Raw genomic sequence first — 21902 nt, forward strand, 5'->3', positions numbered from 1 at the left:
ATAGTATATTCTAAAGATTAACTGATAGCAAAAGGCTCCCAGGTGTCTTTTTCTGAGTAAAGGCTCCCAGGTATCCTGATTTTAATAAAACTTGATGGATTTGTAGAGGGGATAAAAATATTAGACATGTACTTTTTTATTAGCAACTAAACATGTTTAAGGAACGAAAGCCTTGGAAATATAAAAATATAAAATATGCATAATTCCGAAAGTTATTTACTGGTATATAAAAATTAACCATGTGCACTAGTTTATATTAATTGGCATCAGAGCTTGGTAAAATAACTTATTACAACTTATTTAAAATAAAATCTATAAAATAAGATCCAGAAATTAAAATATAAACTTACAGGGGTCGGTAAAAAAATGACACGATTTATTTAAAATAAAAAATATAAAATAGATTCCAAGAACTAATTAGCCATTTTGAGAGCAAGTACGAATTGAAATTTTTGTGAGTATCATGTACATATTGCGTGCGTGCGTGTGTGTGTGTGTGTGTGTGTGTGTGTGTATAAAGATTAAAATATTCTACTCCACAATAGAGGAATATTCTAAATAATTAGAATGTCTTATTTTATATTAGAGGAAAATCTTTTAATTTTTATAATATAATATATATACCTGGCGCTTATTTTAGTAGAAAACATCCTATAGTTTAATCAGATATATTGAAATCTAGAATAAAATTTTGTTTTCGAGGAATAACGTAATTTGGAGTGCAACGTCGGGTTTTGAAATTTGGTATATTCTGTACATTTACGAAATTACACTATCATGTTTCGTTCAAAAGTTATAGCCACAAAATGAAAATATGGCCGATTTTTTAGGACTAATTTTACTCCTTAAACGCGTTTGGTTGCTGATGAAAAAAATATATATCATAAAATATTTTCAGTTTTTCTCTCAGCACATTAACGTCTTTCTAATATGATGTCAGAATGATCAAATTATTAAAAACTGCTTGTCAATTTAATTTAATATTATTATAGTAGTTTAATTACCTTTACAATATATAATATATAATATAGGGGAAACCGGGGCACCATGGGTCATCGATTGTTTAACATAATCTAGAATGTTTAAATTAATACTACTGATACAATACAACTGTTATTTCGTTGCCCTTTTTATCTAAGTAACAGATTAAATTCCATTATATCGAAAAATATCGTTCATTAATGGTTTTCATGGTACAATAGTAACTTTTTAACCGCATAAAAATGTTTTAATACTGTTTTTGTAGTAGCAGATGCATGTATGAAGATAAGGTGCAAGTTTTTGTGCATCTTTTCTCATCTTACTATGTTACAAGTAATAATCTAATATTTATTTTTTATTGTTTTCTATTAAATGTATAATTAAATGTATAATTGGGGTACCATGGGTTATACATTAAATATTCATGATAAAACGGGACAATACCGAAAATATATAACTAAAGAAAATATATAACTAAAAGTATTAAAAGGGCAGTTTATACTTTTAAGCAATTAATTTTATTTTATCGTAATAAATTTTTTATCTTATATTAATGATTATTTCTCATTTGTGTTTTCTTATAATTTTCTATTGTATTATTTAATAATTATTAATTGTAATTATATTTTATTGTATTAGTGATTATGCTAAGAAAATGTGTAAGTTAATTGAAAATACTTTTCAACTTTTGTCATCGATATTTCTTGCACAATTCTACAATTTTGTATGTGACTTATGGTATCCTGGATATGGAGCACTATGGGTAATTATTTCTTAAAAAATATATTTTTATTTTTTTCTTAAAAACTAATAAATATTTACAGAATATACTTATTTAATTTTAAAATATGCATTATGTTTTAATTAATAAAAAAAATGATACAAAAATTTTTACATTTAGATGTTCTTTTAAGAGTTTGAATTTTTGTGACTCATGGTGCCCCGGTCTCCCCTGTATGTAGGGTGAATGTACCGTTTGTCGCCACTGCACCTATTTTAGCCACCTTTGCTGTTTATTAGGTTCTTCTAGTTTTGGTTGGCTCTAGTACGCAGCAATCGTGACACATGCGCATCGCAATTATTTCTCTTGTTTAATAATGTGACAAGTAACCTCACGTTTCCTCTTTCATATTATAAAAAAATTATTTTTTACGGAAGACACAGTCATCTTGTAAAAAATGATAAGAATTCCCGAAACGTGATAAGTAGAGTAATTTATCAATAACTACATATGGCACGAATATAGCAGACAATACTAGTAGTCATCAAGTAATTAGTAGTCGGCCTTGTAATGATAGCAGGTACATAGGTGACCAAAATGGAATTTTTGCAACTATTTAACTTTTTCATTATACATTCGCTTTTTTCCTTAAAACTTTTTTGAATATTAAAAACTAAAACATTAAACAATGTATTTAAGTAAATAGTATCTCCTTTTGATATATTATTTAAAAAAAATTTTTTTAAAGTTATATAAATGCTTATAAGGTGGCCACTGATGATGCATTCACTTTACATATATATAATTTACATTGAATTATTTAAGCATTAAAGACCCAGCTTCAACCGGTATAGGCATTTAATTTCTAGTTCGTGGTTGTGTTCTCACATGTACAGTCTAAAATAAGATTTTTTTTGTTGATAAAAAAAATGTTTATCCCTTCTCTACGAACCCACCAAGTTTCATTTAAATCAGGAAGGGATATCTTGAGCCTTTCCATTTAGTTGAACATTCTTCGTAAAATGTCAAGGTTATCGAGTTTTTTTACATAGTATCATAAACAAAAATTTGATTATTACGTTCACGCACTTATATTCGTAATTCTATTGATACATTATTTGTTGTTGATTTTTATTGCAATTTTATTTTTTTTAAGAAATAGTGTTACAAAGGTTTATATTATAAAAATTATGTTGATGAGATATTCTTGTTAAATACTTGTACTTTAATTTAACATGATTATGTAAAAATTTATATGAACTTTTATAGCCGTTATTATAAGACGAAAATAGAGACCAATTGCTAATATATACAAATAAAAGATGTACAAATGTATATATAAGCTTACTAGACCCTATAAATCAGTATTAGTACACTATACATAACAGGCGCGCGCTATAGAGTTTTTAATATTATAATAATTGTAAGTGTCTTTCCAGGTCAATAACACAATTGAGTTATACAAGATGTAATAATTATGTAGAATTTCGAAATGTTTCGACTTCACTGAGTCCTCGTCAGCCGTAAATAACCCGTACAAAATAAAAAACAAATAAACCAAATAAATTTAATTTAAATTACGCCAACGCATTGTTAAAAATAAAAGTAAAAATAAATAAATTTAATTCAGGATTATGCCAACGCATTAATTGAGTATAAATTTTCAAAAAAGTCTCCTCTTTATTTACCAAGTCTATGGACAGTCATTTTAAATAGCGTTAAGTCTACTTATCAACGTGATGCCATCTGTGTATAATTGCTCTGATATTGTAATACAGTCAAATTGTTAAACCAGTACGATAATGATTTCTTATAATTCATTCTTCGTTTATCGGCGAGAAAGGGTAGTCCGTGTGTATAAGAAGGTGGTATTCAAGTCAAACCAGTGTTACCAGATCTGAGCCGCGCAACGCCACGCACACAAAAGCCGAGCGACGTACGTGTGCGCTCGGCGTTTCGGCTACCTTCGGGCGCAGTAGAAACTACTCCCTCTCGCTGTACGATTCTCGCTCGCCCAAGAGCGTCTCCGTTTCATTTTATCATATTTTATACGCTGATAGTGCTATATACATATACAATAAATAATTATATTATATATGTATATGTAATATTTATTACGAAAATCTATTATATTTTTTGTATATAACATTGTAGTATTAACATAAATGAATAAAAATATTTAATATGATATAAATAATTTTTTTCTTAATACAAGTAGCGTATTGTAAATCTTCTATGAATATGAAACGAATATGAAAAAACTTATAGAAAATTTTAAGTCATAATATTATATTCATAATGTTACATACAAAAAATATAATAAATTTTTTATTTGACCTGCGATTGAGAAGGTATACTTTTTCATGATATTCCGTTCTGAGATTGCTTATCGCCACATAGTTATCTTTGTTTATAAAGTATTTATTTAAAATACTTTATAATGCTTATTGAACAGGAGCATATATCCCTTTTAATGATGCGAGGGTGGGGTGATCGTAAGAGGTCTTACGCACATGTGACAGAACTTTTCAATCAAACTTTTAGGAATGAAGACAATGGTATCTAAATCGACTGTTATTCGTACTGTACAACGTTTTGAAGAAATGGGTTTTGTAAAAGACCGTAATAGACAAGGTAGACCAGCAATAGCGACAAATCCTGATAAAAGATTGAATGTTCTACTAGTCTTTTATCGAAGATCTGCATAATTCAATTTGCAAAGTTGCACAACAACACGACATCGATCCTATATCAGTTCATAAAATTCTAAAAAAGGAGAAATTTCATCCATATAAGATCCATCTGGCGTAGGAACTATGTGAAGATGGTTTTGATTGTCACATTGAATTTTGCGAAAGTATGATGTTAAATATCGATAGAAATCTTTTATTTGTAGTCAACATTATTTTTTCAGATGAAGCTACTTTTGAGCTAACCGGGAATGTAAATCGACATAATTACAGATATTGGAGCGATGAAAATCCTCATTGGATGTACGAGGCACATACTCAGAATCAGCAAAAAGTCAACGTATGGGCTGGAATTTTAAATGAAGCCATTATTGGGCCTTTCTTTATTGAAGGTAATTTAAACGCTGACAATTACTTAGCCATGCTTCAAGATGAAATAGTTCCGGCAATCCGAAATATCACTCGTCAAAACTTCAATGACATTTGGTTCCAGCAAGATGGGGCGCCATCTCACTACGGTTTACGAGTATGCCAATATCTGAATGAAGTTTTTCCGAATAGGTGGATAGGAAGAAGGGGTTACTGGTATTGAATAGCCAGCACGATTGCCTGATCTAAATCCACTCGACTATTTTTGTGGGGATATTTAAAGGGAAAAATTTATAATACAATACTAAACCTCGAAATGATTTACGTCAACAAATGACTTTCGTTCTCTGTAAAAATATAATTCAAGTAATATATCAAATTACATTACATAATGATTATGATCGTTTATGATCGAATGTTTCTTATAATAAGGAAGACATGCTTCGTTTTCAAGATACAATTCGTTTTTATAATCTATCTTGTCACTTGGGCTTTTGTTTTAACCTATTTCTACGGAAGTTCGTCATAATTGCATCACAATTTGATATGCTACGAACTTTATTGGAAAAGAAAGTGTGCCATTGATTGTGTCGCCGAAGTTTACGCAATTGTGAACAACCTTGCGCGCCTGCTCGAATGGGCAACCCGTCATACTGACCTGTATGGTGATGCAACACTCTATACATGTCAAAGATGATGACAAATCTTGTCGTAAAAGACTACAAAGCTATGTATGAAGACATGGAGCAAAACGACGCTTTACGCGAAATTATTTATAACTATATAGGCCACAATTACGAAAAGGTTATAAAGAGTCTTAAGCCAATATTAGAAGAGATAATTACCAAACATTTTCTCTCGATTTCTAATGATATAGTTAAACACTTTACTTATGAGGAGTTTTTTCTCGAACAAACATAAATTAAAATGTTAATGTCTATTGTCGTATATATGATTACGTCGAACATTTTGCAATTTATTTAAAAATTACTTAAAAAATAACCCAGTAAACCACAACATGTAACTTACAAGTAACACTACCCAAGTGTTAATCACCGATCGTCTTGAAATTTGGTCTACATATTCTTTAATGGAAAATATTTGATACGTATTTTTTTATATCGGCTAAAAAACATTTTAAGGGGGCTAAAAAAATGTTTTAACATTGTAAAAACTACTATCGCAACGTGTATATTGTGTCACCGTAAAAATTTTTTAATATATAAAACAAGAAACAAAAAACAAAAAAACACAAAAAATAACAAAACTAAAAAAAAATAAATAAAATTAAAAAAAAATGGGGTCTATAATAGCACTGCAACCTCCTCGCGGTAGACCCTGGAAACTACTATCACAGTAGGCTAACTGCAGGCAAAACAAAGAAGTGTATTTTAAAATAATTATTTATTCTAATTTTGAAAATCTGACTCCAAGTTCGTATTAAGCGACCCCAAAAACACCAGTATTCACATTCTTATGGAAATTAAACAATTTCTTGAAAATTCGTCAGCCATATTGGATACGACATTTTGAATTTTAAAATTCTGACTTCAGATTCGTAATCCCCGATACCAAAAACCCCCAGGTAATACATTTCAGCCAATTTTAAATGTATTTTTCAAACATCCAAGCAAGAAGCCCACGGTGACACAATATACACGTTGCGATAGTAGTTTTTACAATGTTAAAACATTTTTTTAGCCCCCTTAAAATGTTTTTTAGCCGATATAAAAAAATACGTATCAAATATTTTCCATTAAAGAATATGTAGACCAAATTTCAAGACGATCGGTGATTAACACTTGGGTAGTGTTACTTGTTAGATGTAGATGTAATATTATACAATTGCCAGGAATAATGTAATATGTAATATTATTTGTAATGATATATATAACTGGTACTGGTACGACTCTATGTCAGCAACTTTGAACATTTCTATTGGGTTGGAGGAAAAGTTCTGTAGTATTTTGTTAGCTCAAAATTATTTATACAATATCTTCATTAAAAATGGTCAAAATTTAAATTGAAAAAAAGGATTTTAAAGCTTGATTTGTAATTGTGAGTTTTGTAATTTTTATATATAAAGAACTACGAACTGAAAAGAACGGAAATTTTTCATTTTCTCGCATACGATATTATATTAAAAATATTTAGGGTGTCACACGTAAATTTAAATACAAGTTGTCTAATAATACAAATGTAAAAAAATTGAAAAATTTTATCTGTTTAGATTTCAGCGTCTATCTACCTTTGATCCCAGAAACTTACACAGTCCCATATATATATAAGCTTGATGAGTTGCATAAATCAGTCTTGTTCTTGACGTCTACATCTGATAAGATCGTTATATAATATCATAATTCTAGAAAATATTATTTCGCAAAAGGACCACTTTGGTTTAAAACATGTTTGCTGTTGTTTTTACTCTTGCACTTATAATAGTACATGTTGGGGCGGAAATACGTAAGTAAATGACAGATACTTAATATTAGTTTTTATCACCGCATATGCAAGATATCTTATATTGTTGAAAAGAGGATTGTTACGATTTCTTTCTCGACAATTTAAAAATTCGAACGAATAAAATATTTTTAAATTAAGTACTTTATCTTAACTTTTAAATGAAAGATTTTTAATAATTTTAATTTAAGATATAAACATTACGACAATAATTATTATGATGTATAATATATTAGTAATTCAAATTGTGTAACTAGTATATACATGTGTGTAGGATATGCGTTAGATATAAATAATAATGCGAAGGACATGTGTGTGAAAAAGGACTGCGGATGAAAAGAAACCATTTTCATCATAGTCCTTGGATAATTAATCAAAGTACAGTGGTATTAACTTCTACAGGAATTGCTTGTCGAACATTCATTTATGTATTTTATGGAATGGCATGTACAAATATATAAGAACGTTTTTATAGTAAATTTCCTCAATATAATTTATACTTGGCTTGCTATGAGTGCAGTCGTTTGTAACAGATTTATTAGTGTCGACAAATTAAAAAAAATACAGAGTATTTTCTAATACCTAAACTGTATAATAGAAATGTTAAATGAAAATTCTACGACGATATTTACAAATCTTTTACCTACTTATTTTATTATTAATTTATCATTCTTCATTTTTTCCTTCCATTCTTTTTTTTTCCTCGTTCTCTCTTAAATTATTAAGAAATGCTTTGTATATTAAATTTTTAATGATTATATTAATTTTATATTAACACGCTGTTTCATACTAACATCTTATGAAATTAAAATAATATTGCGTTGTAGATTGTACATTATTTTGAAACATATTTTACACATAATGTAAAAAAACAGGTGTAACATTGCACATAACGGCAATAGTAACACTGAAAATAGCCAATCAAATTTGAGAGAGAGAGCCTATGCACTCATTTACTGCGCATCCGTGTATGTTACACCTATCTTGTTACATCATGATTTTATCTTTTCGTTACTTATATTTATGTGACTGCATAGTAATTATTTAAAAAGGAAAATAATGTAAACTTTTTATAGCCTCCTACATTCACGTATGCGGCCGTAGAGACCCGAATCTTGATCAGTGTATTGTAAATAACATAGATAATTTGAAAGAAAGGCTCTGCGATGGAATTCCAGAATTGGGCATTCCATCAGGAAATCCGTATACTTTTGACGAACTACTCATTACGGATGGGCCTAATGCCAAAATTTATATTAGAGATGCAAAAATAATGGGAATGTGTGATTTTGCCCTAAAATCCTTTCACGCGGATATCGACAGACTCCACTTCGATGCTGAAATAGTATTCAAACGGATCGAAATAAACACAACTTATGATTTTAACTTACGTTTACTGGTGCCTATTACCTACAAGGGACCGATTTACATAACCTTTGGTATGTAAAGAGTTAATGTATTAAAATAAGACTAAAAGGAACTTTAATATTTAATATAATTTTTTAATATTTAAGTTAATTTTTCAATATTTAATTTAATATTTAATTTTTTCTATATCTTCATCGCAAATATCAAATTATGATTTGCAGATAACGTAGAAGCAAAAGCAGGTATAGATATAAATCTGACAACTAGAGACAGCAAAAGATATGTATATTTATCAAAGTTGAAGATCAATATTGATTTCAAAAATTATGACATTAAATATGATGTAGACAATTCGGATTTAGCACAATTCTATGAAATTATTAAGAATTTTGTAGACAACAATCCAGAAGAAATTATTAAAATTCTTAAACCAGTTATAGAACCGGAGATCTCAAGACGGATTATCTTGATTTCTAATAATATAGTAAAACAATTTACTTACGAGGAACTTTTCCCCGATAGAACATAAACCGTAAAAAATATTAAAATTGTCACGTTACTATATTGTGATCAGGGACGGAGATTTTTTACTTTGGATGTGGAGTACCTCATCCGAATGGAGGGGATTTCAAAATAACATAAATATTTTATCTCTTTGACTCTTTTGTTGTATGTGCAAAATATATTTCTATGCATATATACCATATAAGTCAAGTACTGTTTTTTATCAAATTACTCAAAATTTTTTAAAATTTGTAAAAATTAACATATTTTTTTAAACACCCCGAATTCTGGGTGTGGAATTCAATACTCACAGGAGCTCTGGATGTGAAAAGTTCCATATCGCCCATAAAGAAGTCTATGTTTATGATTCATTTCAAGAACAATTGCTTATTGCTTTTAATAGCGTAAAGGAATGTACGTATATAAATATATATATTCATATTAAAATATAATATGATTTATTTTAATATCTTTATACTAATAATAATTACATTGTATGATATACAAATATATTGTATATAAAAATGTTAAAAATTGGTGTAAATGTTACAACAATAAAATTGATGCAGTAACGTTCTTTTCAGTACCATAACAAAATCTCCCCTTTTTTTGGTTTTTCAGTCCGGTTGGTGCATGATACGTCCCTGGGTTGAAAACCCTTCCTCCCTCTTGAAAAGAATTCCTCGATACGCTCATGATCGTTAAACTTGTCATTTTGTGTATGTAATGTTTTTTTATGTAGACAGTTACCATGTTTGCATACTTGTTTAAAAAAAAGTGCGTTAGAAATCTCATAGACAGAAATAATCTTAATCAAACAATTTTATTAAAAAGTAAAACTTAGAATATTTTAATTTAATTTATTCTTCTGTTTTCTCTCTCTCTCTCTCCAATTCAATAGAAGAAACGAACTATAATTAATTAGCGTCAAAAAATCAACGTTATTTTTATTAAGCCATTAGTATAATATAATAATTTAACAAATAAGCTTGCTACAAATGACACTATACATTTATTTTTAATTATACTAGAACGTTTTCTGTTTGTATTTTTTAATAAATTTCTACATTTATAATCTGTTTAACGCGTTGTTCATCAATGTCATATTTGATGATAGAGACATGTCATTAAATAACTTATGCAACACTTCCTTGTACTTTGCAGCTAAGATAAAATCCATTATACACTTAATAGATGTAATATTAAATACAATAAAAAATTGACATGCCAAATATTTAAGGACGAAGTAAAAAATTTTTAAACAATATCTATAAAATTATCAAATGCAGAATATTTTTTGCATACCTCTAACAATTCCTATTCTAATTTTATGCGTTAGTATTTTTAATATTTTATATTGTTTGGTGTGTATTAAGAATATATTATATGTACTTTTTAACAAAATGAAAAAAGTTATGAAACTAATATAATACAAATTTTCCTATATTGTATTTGATAGTATCTAATATAAAAAGTTTGGTGATTTAAAACATGGATAAAAAATTATTTCAGTTAGAAGTAAATATATTTTTAGAAAATATTATAATTAAGATAAAATGAAAAAATTTTATACTAAAATTCGGTCAACGATCGAGCTAGTAAAAAGATATAAAAATAAGTCTTTAATTTTTAATAAAAACGTTTAATAAAAATCGACAATACGTTTCGTGACTACAGGTCCTTTTTCAGAAAGATTGAAATATTAAATATAATATATAAATAAAATCGCAGAGTCTATCTTAACATGGTTATAAATGTGATTGTGAATCAAACGGTGATGAAGAATCAAGACAGTATTGTTCAATGATTCGAAAAGCTATAAATTGTGAATAATTTTACGTACAGATATACAATATGCGTGTTAAATCCTTTTTTTGATATAAGAAGGCCATTATTATCTGTTTTTTCCAATCAGTTGATCATTGAATATTCATGTCAATCCGAAGTCGTGAATAATCCAAAGTTTATAACGTAAAAGTTCTTTTTTTGAAAAGGTTATATCAAAATCAAGGAACTCAATACAAGACCATTTTAACAAGGCAAAGATTCCTAATCTGACAATGAGATGTGGTCACAAAACGTACTGTAGATTTTTATTAAATATTTTTATTAAAAATTAAAGATTTGTTTTTTATCCTTTTATGAGCTCGATCATTGATCGAATTTTAGTATAGTTTGCTTTGCATAATACAAGTGAATTATTACTTTGAAAAAGATTTTTATTTTAACTGCAATCATATAGTTAAATATAAATATTGATCTTATTGAACTGTTTCCTATATATAAGTATAACCTTTATTTTTATCTCGGAAAGTATAATATACTAATTCCAGTAATATTTTGCAGAGATAGTACAGGATGTCCCAAAATTCACTATTTAAAGTACTATACCTATAGTCTGTAATTAGCTATATTAAATCCTTATTATTTAAAAAATTATTGCTTAAAATAAAAATTTATTAATAATCTTTTTATTAATTGTTTTCGAAAACTATCTTGCCATAGTATTTTGAATTGCAAATTTTGGGACACATTGCGTATGTAGACATATCCTTAAAACTATACTATGATATCCTAACCAGATTACAAATGAATTTTAATTAAATACTGATTCTTCGCAAAATGTCAAGGTAACCTCGATAAGAAAATCACAGACTAAGACGTTAAATTGATCATTGTTACAATGTAGAGATCAAATAATAATTGATTATGCTACTAACAATATTTATTATTTATCTGATGTAAATTTTGAGTTAACATTAATTTTTATTGTTATTTTTAAATAATGTACATAAAAATGATGTAGACTATGTCAATAAACTAACAATATTAGAAAACTAATTATCATTAGTAAATTCTAATTTTCGTAATCAAATGTTTATAATCATTTTCTATTTTAATAAAAATTTGGATAATTAATCTAAATTCATATTAAAATTATATATAGTTATACAAAATCTCTTTGTTTTTATTAAAATATTAAATAAACAAATTATATTTATAACAATTTCTACTCATCTCGAAAAGTGCCATAGTTATTAATATTCGAGTGTTATTGTAAGAGTTATTGCGTAACTACAAATAATAGTGTGCTATTTTAATTAATATTGTAAAACCCGTATGATATTCTTTGGAATAATATGTTTGAATTACCTTTCCTACATTTTGAATATTTAGTGTTTCGTATTTTTCATAATAATTGTGCGTAATTATTAATATGCGTAATAATTAAAGAGCTAAAATAATATTTTATAATTATTTAGTAATATAAGTTTATATGTATAACATTCAACTATTTTTACTAACTACAACTACTTACTAATTATCATGTACACATGTACGATTAAGTTTGCGTATCACAATAACCTTGAGAATTGCATACACTCTTCCTTTTATAGTACGTGATTCATTTTGTATCTGTTTGACTCGCATAGGAAGTTTTGTGAGTTTTATTCGTTCGATTGTTATTTTAGATCCTTGTTTTAGATGAATTCAGACAAGTTCACCTTCGTCATTGTGAATATTTTTTTAACCCAGAAAAGTCAGCTGCAGAAAGAATTTTGTGCGTTACATATGGCCAAGGAGTTGTCAGTAAGCGTATATAAAAAGTGGTACAAACGTCGATGTTGCGATCGACCGAGGTCAAATTGCCCTAAAGACATCGATGGAAACCTGCAGGTCCTGCTTGAAAACTCAGCTATAACGACGCAAGAATTCGCAGAAATGCTTGGGGAACCAGTCGTAACTGCAGATTATAAACCGCAGGCTTAGCGCGATTTGTGAAAAAACTTTTGCATAAATAAAACTTATACATAGATCTAGTAAAATACAGTACATGAAAGTTGTTTCAAAATAATATCTTACATTAAATTTTCTTAGATTAAAAAAGAAATACATATTTTCTTCTAAGGATTTAAATAAAATACAAAGGCTAAGCAAAGTGTCGTAATGATAAGGAAAATGTTATACGAATTTTAAAATTCAAACATTTACTTATTGTACAAATATTCTGTATATGCATTCTCTATGAATAACAAATCCTGATCTTTATATAGATTATATCAAGAATTTATTTAATAACGGCTGTTTATTATAATATTTATAATTAATTAGAGAATAAAAGAATAGTTTTCTTTTGCTAATCACTTCGTTGTGTGATCAATAAGACTTTCCACATAAAATAAAAGCAATTGTATTTAATTATTAATATTATTATATATACACATAAACGAAATTTTATGTACGGTACATATCATATATTATGTATCATTTACATTTTGTGAATAAAATTTTTTTCAACATATATTAGATTTATTTAGTCATAAAATATTTTTAAAATATTTAGAATGTAAAAATACTTGTTTACTTCAATTTGTTGTTAACATTTTATTTGGCATGAAAATTTGTTTATAGTCGGTAAAAAATAAATAGATTAGTCTTGACGCAAATCTTAGTAGTTCCAACACTTCATTATGATCTAAAAATAGATAAATTATTTACTCGTATAAAACTCGAAGAAAAAAATGGAATTTATTATTTGAATTCTCTTTAACTGATCGGATATAATTATGACTTCAAGAACTTTTGTAAAAAAAGTCATCTTTTGTGTTGCGTAATCAAACTACAAGAACATCAATCCTGTCAAAGTTTTTAATACTTCAAAAAATAATTCCATTACTTTAAGAAATGAAAAAATTATTACAGTTGAAGATGTATTAATATTTGTTTATCTCATCAATACGTTAAAAATAGAAAAATTACAAAAATTAAGAAAAATTATAATTAAATTAAATATGTAGCAATTTTATACTGACACAGATCTCTTATTTTAAAGAAAATTAATCAATTCATCCTTTTATTAATTTTTGTAATTTTATCTTACTACTGCACTGATTTTGCTATACTTTTTGAATTGTTTAAATGGGCACATTTTCAAAATTAATTTACAGACGCAACATTTACATAAGTATCATTTCATGTCCTGTACATATATCAAATATATTTTAATTTAATAAAATATTTATTTTATTTTATGAAAGAAAGTATTATTCTTTCGTTATTTATTTTTAAAATTGATTTAACTTTACTGGTGTAAACAGAAATGTGGTTGCAGATTTTAAATGAGTCATGGCTACAGAGCAAGAAAGAGACTGGTTAATAAGATACTGAACGAGGACGTGCGATATATATATATATAAGCTTCATCGTACGCGCGAATCAGTCTTAATACTCATTCGCTATACAGCTGTTTGGTTCGCTTCAAAGCATATACTTTCAGAAAGTGTTTCTTTATAAGATAAACTTTGAATTGAAATATGTTTATTATAATTTTTGCTTTTGCGCTTATAGCAACAAATTATGTTACAGCAGAAATACGTGAGTAAAAAAGAAATATACTTGTCTTTCTCACAAAAAACGCTTATAATTCTTTTCTTATTGTTCATAAACAAAATTATAAACATTTTTCATTGTAATTATCATAACTACGCGGAATGTATTAATAATCATTAAAATAAAACATTATATCTCAAGTTGGATCGTTGTGTAAAGAAGTTTGCTGTTACAGACATTACAATAATTAATTATTAGGTATAATGCAATAGCTCAACGAGGTAATGCAAACTACATGCCTAGCATTCGCCAGGTCGTGAACATGTAGTATTAAATAGCAATAACGTGAACGCGTATTAGAAAAAAAATACTTACGAAAAAGAGCTGTGTTCCAGTTTTTAAGCACTTAATTAAAATGACAGGTGTAGCTAATATCAACTTCGACAAGAATTTCTTGTCGAACATTTCATTACACATTTTACGATATGGCATATACATTTAGAAGAGAACGTCTTATGAAGAATTTTTGCAATGCGACAACATATTTCATAGACTTGACTTGTTGTGCAGTCACTTGTAATAGATTTATATTCTCAAAAGTGCAGAGTATCCTAATGCGAAAATAGTATAACAAAAATATTAAATAAAAATTCTGTAGCAATATTCAGAATCTTTTTATTATGCAGTACTTTATTATTAAATATAAAGTTCATGAATAAATATAAAATTGAATATAAAATTTAATTCGTCAATTATTATTTTACGTATGTTATGATTTAATTAAAAGTGTTACATTATATTATATCTTTCAAGATTTGATATTAACGCTGTTAAATTATCGTAATTTAAAATTACAAATTTTATTATAAAAGAATTGAATATTTCTTAAAAATTTTCACATTTTATCACACTTAATTTTATTTATATATATATCCTAATACTGATAATTTTATTCATAATTACAATTTAATAGAGATAATTTATATCTTTTACAGCCTCCTTCATTAATGTGTGTGGACGCAAAAATCCGAATCTTAATAAATGCATCTTAGACAACATTGATAATATAAAAGATAAGATTTGCGAAGGAATCCCGGAATTGGACATTCAGCCGAACGATCCATTCGTTATTGATAATTTAATCATTTCTGATACACCTAATTCTAAAATATCTCTTAAAAATACACAAGTGACGGGACTTTGTGATTTTGTCGTAAAATACCTTCAATCAGATCTCGAGAAACTTCACTTCGATTTTGAGCTTGTATTCAGACGAATTCAAATGAATGCCACGTATGATTTCGACATACGTTTACTGGTGCCTATTGTTCACAAGGGACCGGTTTACATCACTACAAGTACGTAAGATAACCGATATTGCATACTTAGAAAGGCAGAAAATAGAAAATGTCTGTTTCAACGTAACGATTCACAATTCGACTTTTTCGTCGTTACTATTAATCTGGATTTTGCAGATAACGTAGAAGCAAAGGTAAACATTGACATGAAAGTAGTAACTAGAAACGGCAAGAAATACGTGTATTTAGGAAAGATGAAGGTAAATCTTGACATCAAAGGATACACCGCTGAATATGGATTGGATAACTCAGAACTAAGCCGATTAAATGAAGTCATTAGCAATTTTATAGGCAACAATCAACAGGAGGTTATTAGTGTCTTCAAGCCGGCAATAGAAGAAACAATTGTCAAACGAGTTATTTTGCTTTCCAATAATATAGTTAAACACTTTACGTTGGAGGAGCTTTTCCCTGATCGAGAATAAATCGCATAATAAGTTTTTGAATTTCATTGTCACGCAATCATTTCGTCTATTTTGTGATTTACTTAACCCTTTCGTACTTCCGGATTTTCCAAAAGAAATGCGTTTCGTATGACGATTTTATAGGTTTTTAGGAGTGCTGATTCCAAATTTACTATTAAAATTCAAATTCAAAATGACGAATTTTGAGATGGCAGTCATGAAAAGCTGAAATATGATATATTCAAAATATGACTTTGGATTTTATTTTTTTAAATATATATCGTAGCATACACACACACACACGAGACTATTCAACCTAAAATATATTTATAACGGTAAAAGTTCTCTGAATGTAAATTTTGGATATTATACACACTTTGATTACATATATAAAATATTATAATATTTACATATATGTATATACCATAACAAAGTTGTGATCACATTTAAATAAGATTCTAAGTATTTTATGATTAGTATTTATTCTATTATTTTTTTACATAATCCACGGCATAGTATGTGCTTCACTATAAAAAAATTTTATTTTTTGTAAAATTTAGAGAAAACTATATTTTATTTAAAACGTTACATTTCAAAGTGCGCAATTTTTTGACATGTAGCTTGAATCTTCTTTTTTAAAACAAGTCAAAATAAAAAAGTCGAGAGGATTACTTATTTCAAAGTTATAATTTTTTTGTAGATGGAACATATATGTCCCAGAGGTACGAAATGGTTAAAGAATATTCGGAATTACAAAGTTTTAAACGTGTTAAATTAAAATTTTAAATACTTCTTGTATTAGTTTGAACATAATGTTTATAAGAATTTTATATCGCAATGTTTGATATAAGTGTTATAAAATTATTACAAAAAATGAGAATATGTAAACATAAAATTGCGATGATGTGCTTTTGTTATACGTATCTTTATATTTATATCTTTTATTATGTAACATCTATATATTCTAAATATATATTAAATGTCTCTTACACATATATATATATACTTTATATCTTATTTATCTGATTTCATGACTATTCATGTGTCATTAGATAACTCATAACTACAGCTATAAAAACTACACTTAAATTCTAAAGTGTCCTGCTTGAAATATAGTATGCAAGTGAACCTCCGTCTTACAGCGATTGATAGAAGGAAAAGATTTAAAGTTTTTTTACTTACAATTTAGATTTACTTACAATTTGGATTTAGCGGCTTAATAGTATCAATCATATAGATTGTACTATTATAATCGTCCAAAAATTTTTACTTCGGTTTCAAATGACCTGTTGCTGTAGTTGAGAGTTAACAACGTAAATATGTCTGTATATACTAAAAATACTAAAAAATTTATATCTTAAACAATAAATTACTTTAAGATAATATACACAGAATTAAATACTATATATGTTCGTTATAGTGTATTTTATAATGTTGGAGAAAACTGCTTTAAATTATTAAATATTGTTATATATATGTAATTGTTTTGATAAAAGAAATTTAAATAAAAAGAGGTCATGCAAATCACTTAATATATATAAATCTCAATTATACTTATGTTATATTTATTGTCAATTTTATGTTAATTATGGTACTGTAATGGGTGTGATTGAAATTAGTTGTATGTTGCAGTAACATAGTTCAACACTTTTTTGGGATCTGAATAAACGAAGCGTTTCCCGATGTATTTTTTGTTCACTCAAAATGAATTTGCCCGTCGAATTGACCTAATACGTCAGGTTTTTAAAAAAATTGAAGTTAAATGTGCCAAAATTGCGTTTTTGGTCATATTTACCATTTTTTTGTTTCTAAAATAAATTTTTTTTTTCAATTTCATTTACGCCACTTTAAAGTGCAAACGCCAATTTTGGCACATTTAACCTTAATTTTTTCGAAAACCTGACGTGTTAGGCCAATTCCATGGCCGGATTCATTTTCAGCAAAGAAAAATACATCGGAAAACGATTCGAAAACATTTATTCAGGTCCCAAAAAAAGATCTATTTCTTGTATAACTGTGTAATTTGCAACTAATGCATAATTTATGATTTCTGATAAATTATAAATTGTTTGACGTAGATTTTACATAATCAAAGAATTTACTTATCTGTATTCAATACAATTTGTTATTAATATAATATTTCGTTATTAATATTTGTTATTAATATTTTGGTTATTTGTTGATGCAATAACGTTATTACAAACACATTTACTAAATTAAATATGTTATTTAATATTTTTGTAATAAATTACAAATTAAATATCACAGTGCAAATCGCAAAATGGATTGACTGGTACTATTATTGTGAAGGATGCGTAATAATATTTAGAGGATAAACTTAATTGTGATTTTAATTTATAAAATATCACACAAGTTTTAAAAATATATGAGTTATTTTACGAATTAATTATAAATTTGGGAAATAAAATATAAAAAATGTAATAATGCTAATTATTTAATAAATACTGCAATCAAAAACTTTATTCAATGATTCATAATGCATTGAATTTATTGATATCGGTACGCTCATTAATTACAAGGCTAGTAGGTACTACAAGTCTGTAAGTTATAATCACAAAGATTTTACAAGTGACTGTTTCGTTCTTACCAAGCAAATTAGACCTTTCTTGCACAGTGTGCTGTTTACTGTGAGTCGATAATCGTTTTTTGTTTGCACTGACTCACATTCAAAGTTTTTAATTGCATCGAGTCAATAATGAAAAAATCGAAATTGAAACAAAAATTTTACTATACTATGCTCTATTGACAAATTTGTAGAAAAGCACTTGATTTTCAATCAAGAATTTTCCATATCTATTTCTAGGTGCTTGTTAATAACTTAGGTATTTTTTGCAATTAATGATAATGGTAATAAATTTAGAAATTACATATTCAAAAGATTTTATGATAAATTTGACAAAAACATTTTTCTATATTTTTAAAAAATTCGCTAATACTAAAAATATCTTATCTTATTTTTTCTCTTTAAAAATTTTCTGTTATTTAACGTTATTCCTTTCAAGAGCTAATGTTGCGCAAATACTCGACTAATTACTCAGATCATAAATCATTAACGTTTTCTGCAAAACGATTACAATTGAATTTTTAAATATTACCAAAATCGTTCCATGATTTTAGTTTAATTTTTTTATCTCCTATTTTCTATCAAAATTCTGGTTTAATTTTGATCAGACCATTTATATTTGTTATAAAATCTTAAAAACTTAATAAACTTAACAATGTAAAATTCAGTTGACTATGCAAGGAAGATTCAATATAGTGAAAAATAGCAATAAATTTTCTTAATTCGCTCTATTGCTTATTTTGCAATAGAGCTTCAAATTTAATTCATGTGTTTTCCAGCCCGCCCGATCATTTGAATCACCACCGATCGATTTATGCGCCAGGGAAAAGTTGGGCAAATGTAAATTGTTGAATAATACTGCTAGCAATATTCTGGAACGAGTCAGATAGTGCCTTTTCCACGAACGGTAAAAGCTCCTTCATGAAGAGTTCGAAATTGTTGTTGATAGCCGAATTGATGACATCTCCAAGGGCTTGTTCGCCACCAAACAAATTATCTAACTTTATCGTACCCTTGCCTACTGAGATTTTCAATTTGAAGTCCGTAATGTGCATCTTCTCTTCGCCGTCCTCGTCAAAGTATTTCGCAATTTGTATTTTGCAGGCGCCTAAAAAGTTAACCAAGATTTTATAAGATGAATAAGTCAAATAAGTCAAATGTACAAAATTATCGAATTATAATTTATATAATAGCAAATACCTATGCAATTCGAGAAATTGCCGTGAATCGGGCCAGATCCGCGAATCGGAAGTAATAATAACTTGCCGTCAATTCCATATATCCCTTCAACTTGAATATTCGGCAACTCCACATCCACCAAGACTATCAAAGTGTTGAAGTCAATTCTTGGAAAAAAGAAAGACAGTATCATACAATCAGGAAAACAATGAGAGAAATTTATTGTACGCTCATCATATCTTTCAATTTATGTTTGTAATTTCCATTTACATACAAATGAAATTATTAATTATCTTATGACAGAAATTCTTCAAAATGATGCAATTAGAATTTTTCATTTTATGTATCTCAACTAATCTCAGTTGATCTGAGTCTGATATAAAGACTATGGTTTACGTGAATTTCATCAAACTTTGTTGCAGCTATTGTTACTATTGTATCACTATATGCTGTGTTTTAACTTCGTAATTTTCTGCTATAATATAAAATTTTTAATAGAAACATAATTAAAACAAAATTACAATAAATTACATTTAATTGCTAGAAAATTATATTCTTATAAATTGGCATTATTGTCAAGATATTACAATAAGTAATAATTAGATATTGTAATTATATAAGAAGTAATAATTAGATATTGTAATTATTACAATGTAATACATAATACAAAGAGTCAGTATGAACAGTATGCATCCTATGGAATGTGGATGGATATCTTGATGGATACACGATATATTATCATTGAAATAGTGAATCTCTCTTTCACAGTTCTCACACATGGGAAATTACTACAATAACTGACAATTTCAATTCACAGTGTGGAGTCTTTCTTATTATTCACATTATTATAACGCTATTGTAAGTTTTGTCTCTTTCTATTTCTTTCTCAATGCTCGACATATTGTTTAACAAATGTCTTTTTAAATTTCGCATGCTATAAAGTAACGAGAAATACCACCGGTGATTACAGTTTCCGTCCGGTTTTCTAGTCCTTATAGATTATTTATCTTTTTTCTTTTCTTGCAATTTTCGAGAAGCAGGCATGTTGACGCTTTGTAGACACACTTCGAGTGTTCGTGTCACGGCCATCTATGCATAGAATACAAACAACACAGCATCCGTTCCTCAATTGCACATTACAAATTGCATAATTTTCTTTAAATGTAATGCGTCTTTTTAAATCAATTGATTCGTCTCATTATTCTGTGCGTGAAAGTATTGAAGTAAAATCTCATCGAAAATAAATATTTCATCAATAAAAATTTTTATCTCATATTAAAATATATTAGAAAAGAATATATGAAATCTTTCGTAAGTAGAGTTTTTATTTTAATATTTTTAGTATATCATGATTGTAGGAATTACATAAAAAAAATCATTAGTGCCTTATTCAAAAAATATTAATAAAACGTTAATTTCTTTTAAAAGGAGAATTATTTAAAATTTAAAAAAATCATTCATTTTTTAAATTTTAAATATTAATAAAATGCTAATTTCTTTTAAGAAACGTGTTCTATAAAAAATTCGTAGCATTATTATACACCATTCTTTTTTTTAAAGCTGTAGAATGTTTATTCTAAATATTTTTTTAAATACTTTACATTTGGGATATTGCTGTTTTGTCCGTACTTTATAAACTCATTTCTTTTCGATAATGAATTGCTAGACAATATACTGTATACGTCACAAGTGAATGACAGCATAAACCTCATGTGTGCACAATCACTTCTTTGTAATCTTATATAATGTGATTGGATTTACCGCCAAGCAAAGAGGGGCGGGAGGAGTGGGGGAGGGATGTAGGGAGGGGGATTAATATTATGAATGATTGGTAAACTAAAATTTTATGCAAAAGGATGTGACCATTATCTAATAATATTTTCGCAAGATCACTAATCGCATAATTGTGCAAAGATTCAAGACGCTTGTTCAAAAATAAAAACAAGCACGCTA

General features: G+C 27.4%; 3 protein-coding genes across 3 annotated transcripts in view; 2 read left to right on the plus strand and 1 right to left on the minus strand.

Moving 5' to 3' along the window:
• The first annotated feature begins 7091 nt into the window (after nt 1-7091).
• LOC108725107 (uncharacterized) lies at nt 7092-9270 on the plus strand. Its single transcript, XM_018451896.1, has 3 exons — nt 7092-7224; nt 8298-8660; nt 8811-9270. The coding sequence occupies exons 1-3, from the start codon at nt 7167-7169 to the stop codon at nt 9116-9118; spliced, it is 729 nt and encodes a 242-aa protein (XP_018307398.1). The 5' UTR covers nt 7092-7166; the 3' UTR covers nt 9119-9270.
• Nucleotides 9271-14321: 5051 nt separating this feature from the next.
• Nucleotides 14322-16504, plus strand: LOC108725078 (uncharacterized). The gene is made up of 3 exons (XM_018451857.1): nt 14322-14469; nt 15420-15782; nt 15900-16504. The coding sequence occupies exons 1-3, from the start codon at nt 14409-14411 to the stop codon at nt 16205-16207; spliced, it is 732 nt and encodes a 243-aa protein (XP_018307359.1). The 5' UTR covers nt 14322-14408; the 3' UTR covers nt 16208-16504.
• A 2946-nt stretch (nt 16505-19450) lies between these two features.
• LOC108725079 (Juvenile hormone binding protein 3) overlaps nt 19451-21902 on the minus strand; it is a 4694-nt gene continuing 2242 nt past the window's right edge. Inside the window, exons 3-4 of the mRNA XM_018451858.1 lie at nt 19971-20116; nt 19451-19878 (exon numbers count right to left, since the gene is read on the minus strand). Of these exons, the coding sequence (XP_018307360.1) occupies nt 19583-19878; nt 19971-20116 (442 nt within the window). The 3' untranslated portion in view covers nt 19451-19582. The remainder of the gene's footprint in view (nt 19879-19970; nt 20117-21902) is intronic.

The sequence above is a fragment of the Mycetomoellerius zeteki genome, unplaced genomic scaffold (assembly GCF_001594055.1).
Source record: "Mycetomoellerius zeteki isolate Tzet28-1 unplaced genomic scaffold, Tzet1.0 scaffold324, whole genome shotgun sequence".
Taxonomy (NCBI): domain Eukaryota; kingdom Metazoa; phylum Arthropoda; class Insecta; order Hymenoptera; family Formicidae; genus Mycetomoellerius; species Mycetomoellerius zeteki.

What these genes read in the sequence shown, in the direction of transcription:
- LOC108725107 (XM_018451896.1), top strand. Translation starts at nt 7,167, where the DNA reads ATGTTTGCTGTTGTTTTTACTCTTGCACTTATAATAGTACATGTTGGG. An exon ending in ACATGTTGGGGCGGAAATAC is followed by an intron (nt 7,225 to 8,297) that starts GTAAGTAAATGA and finishes AACTTTTTATAG; the next exon opens with CCTCCTACATTCACGTATGC. An exon ending in ACCGATTTACATAACCTTTG is followed by an intron (nt 8,661 to 8,810) that starts GTATGTAAAGAG and finishes TATGATTTGCAG; the next exon opens with ATAACGTAGAAGCAAAAGCA.
- LOC108725078 (XM_018451857.1), top strand. Translation starts at nt 14,409, where the DNA reads ATGTTTATTATAATTTTTGCTTTTGCGCTTATAGCAACAAATTATGTT. An exon ending in TTATGTTACAGCAGAAATAC is followed by an intron (nt 14,470 to 15,419) that starts GTGAGTAAAAAA and finishes TATCTTTTACAG; the next exon opens with CCTCCTTCATTAATGTGTGT. An exon ending in ACCGGTTTACATCACTACAA is followed by an intron (nt 15,783 to 15,899) that starts GTACGTAAGATA and finishes TGGATTTTGCAG; the next exon opens with ATAACGTAGAAGCAAAGGTA.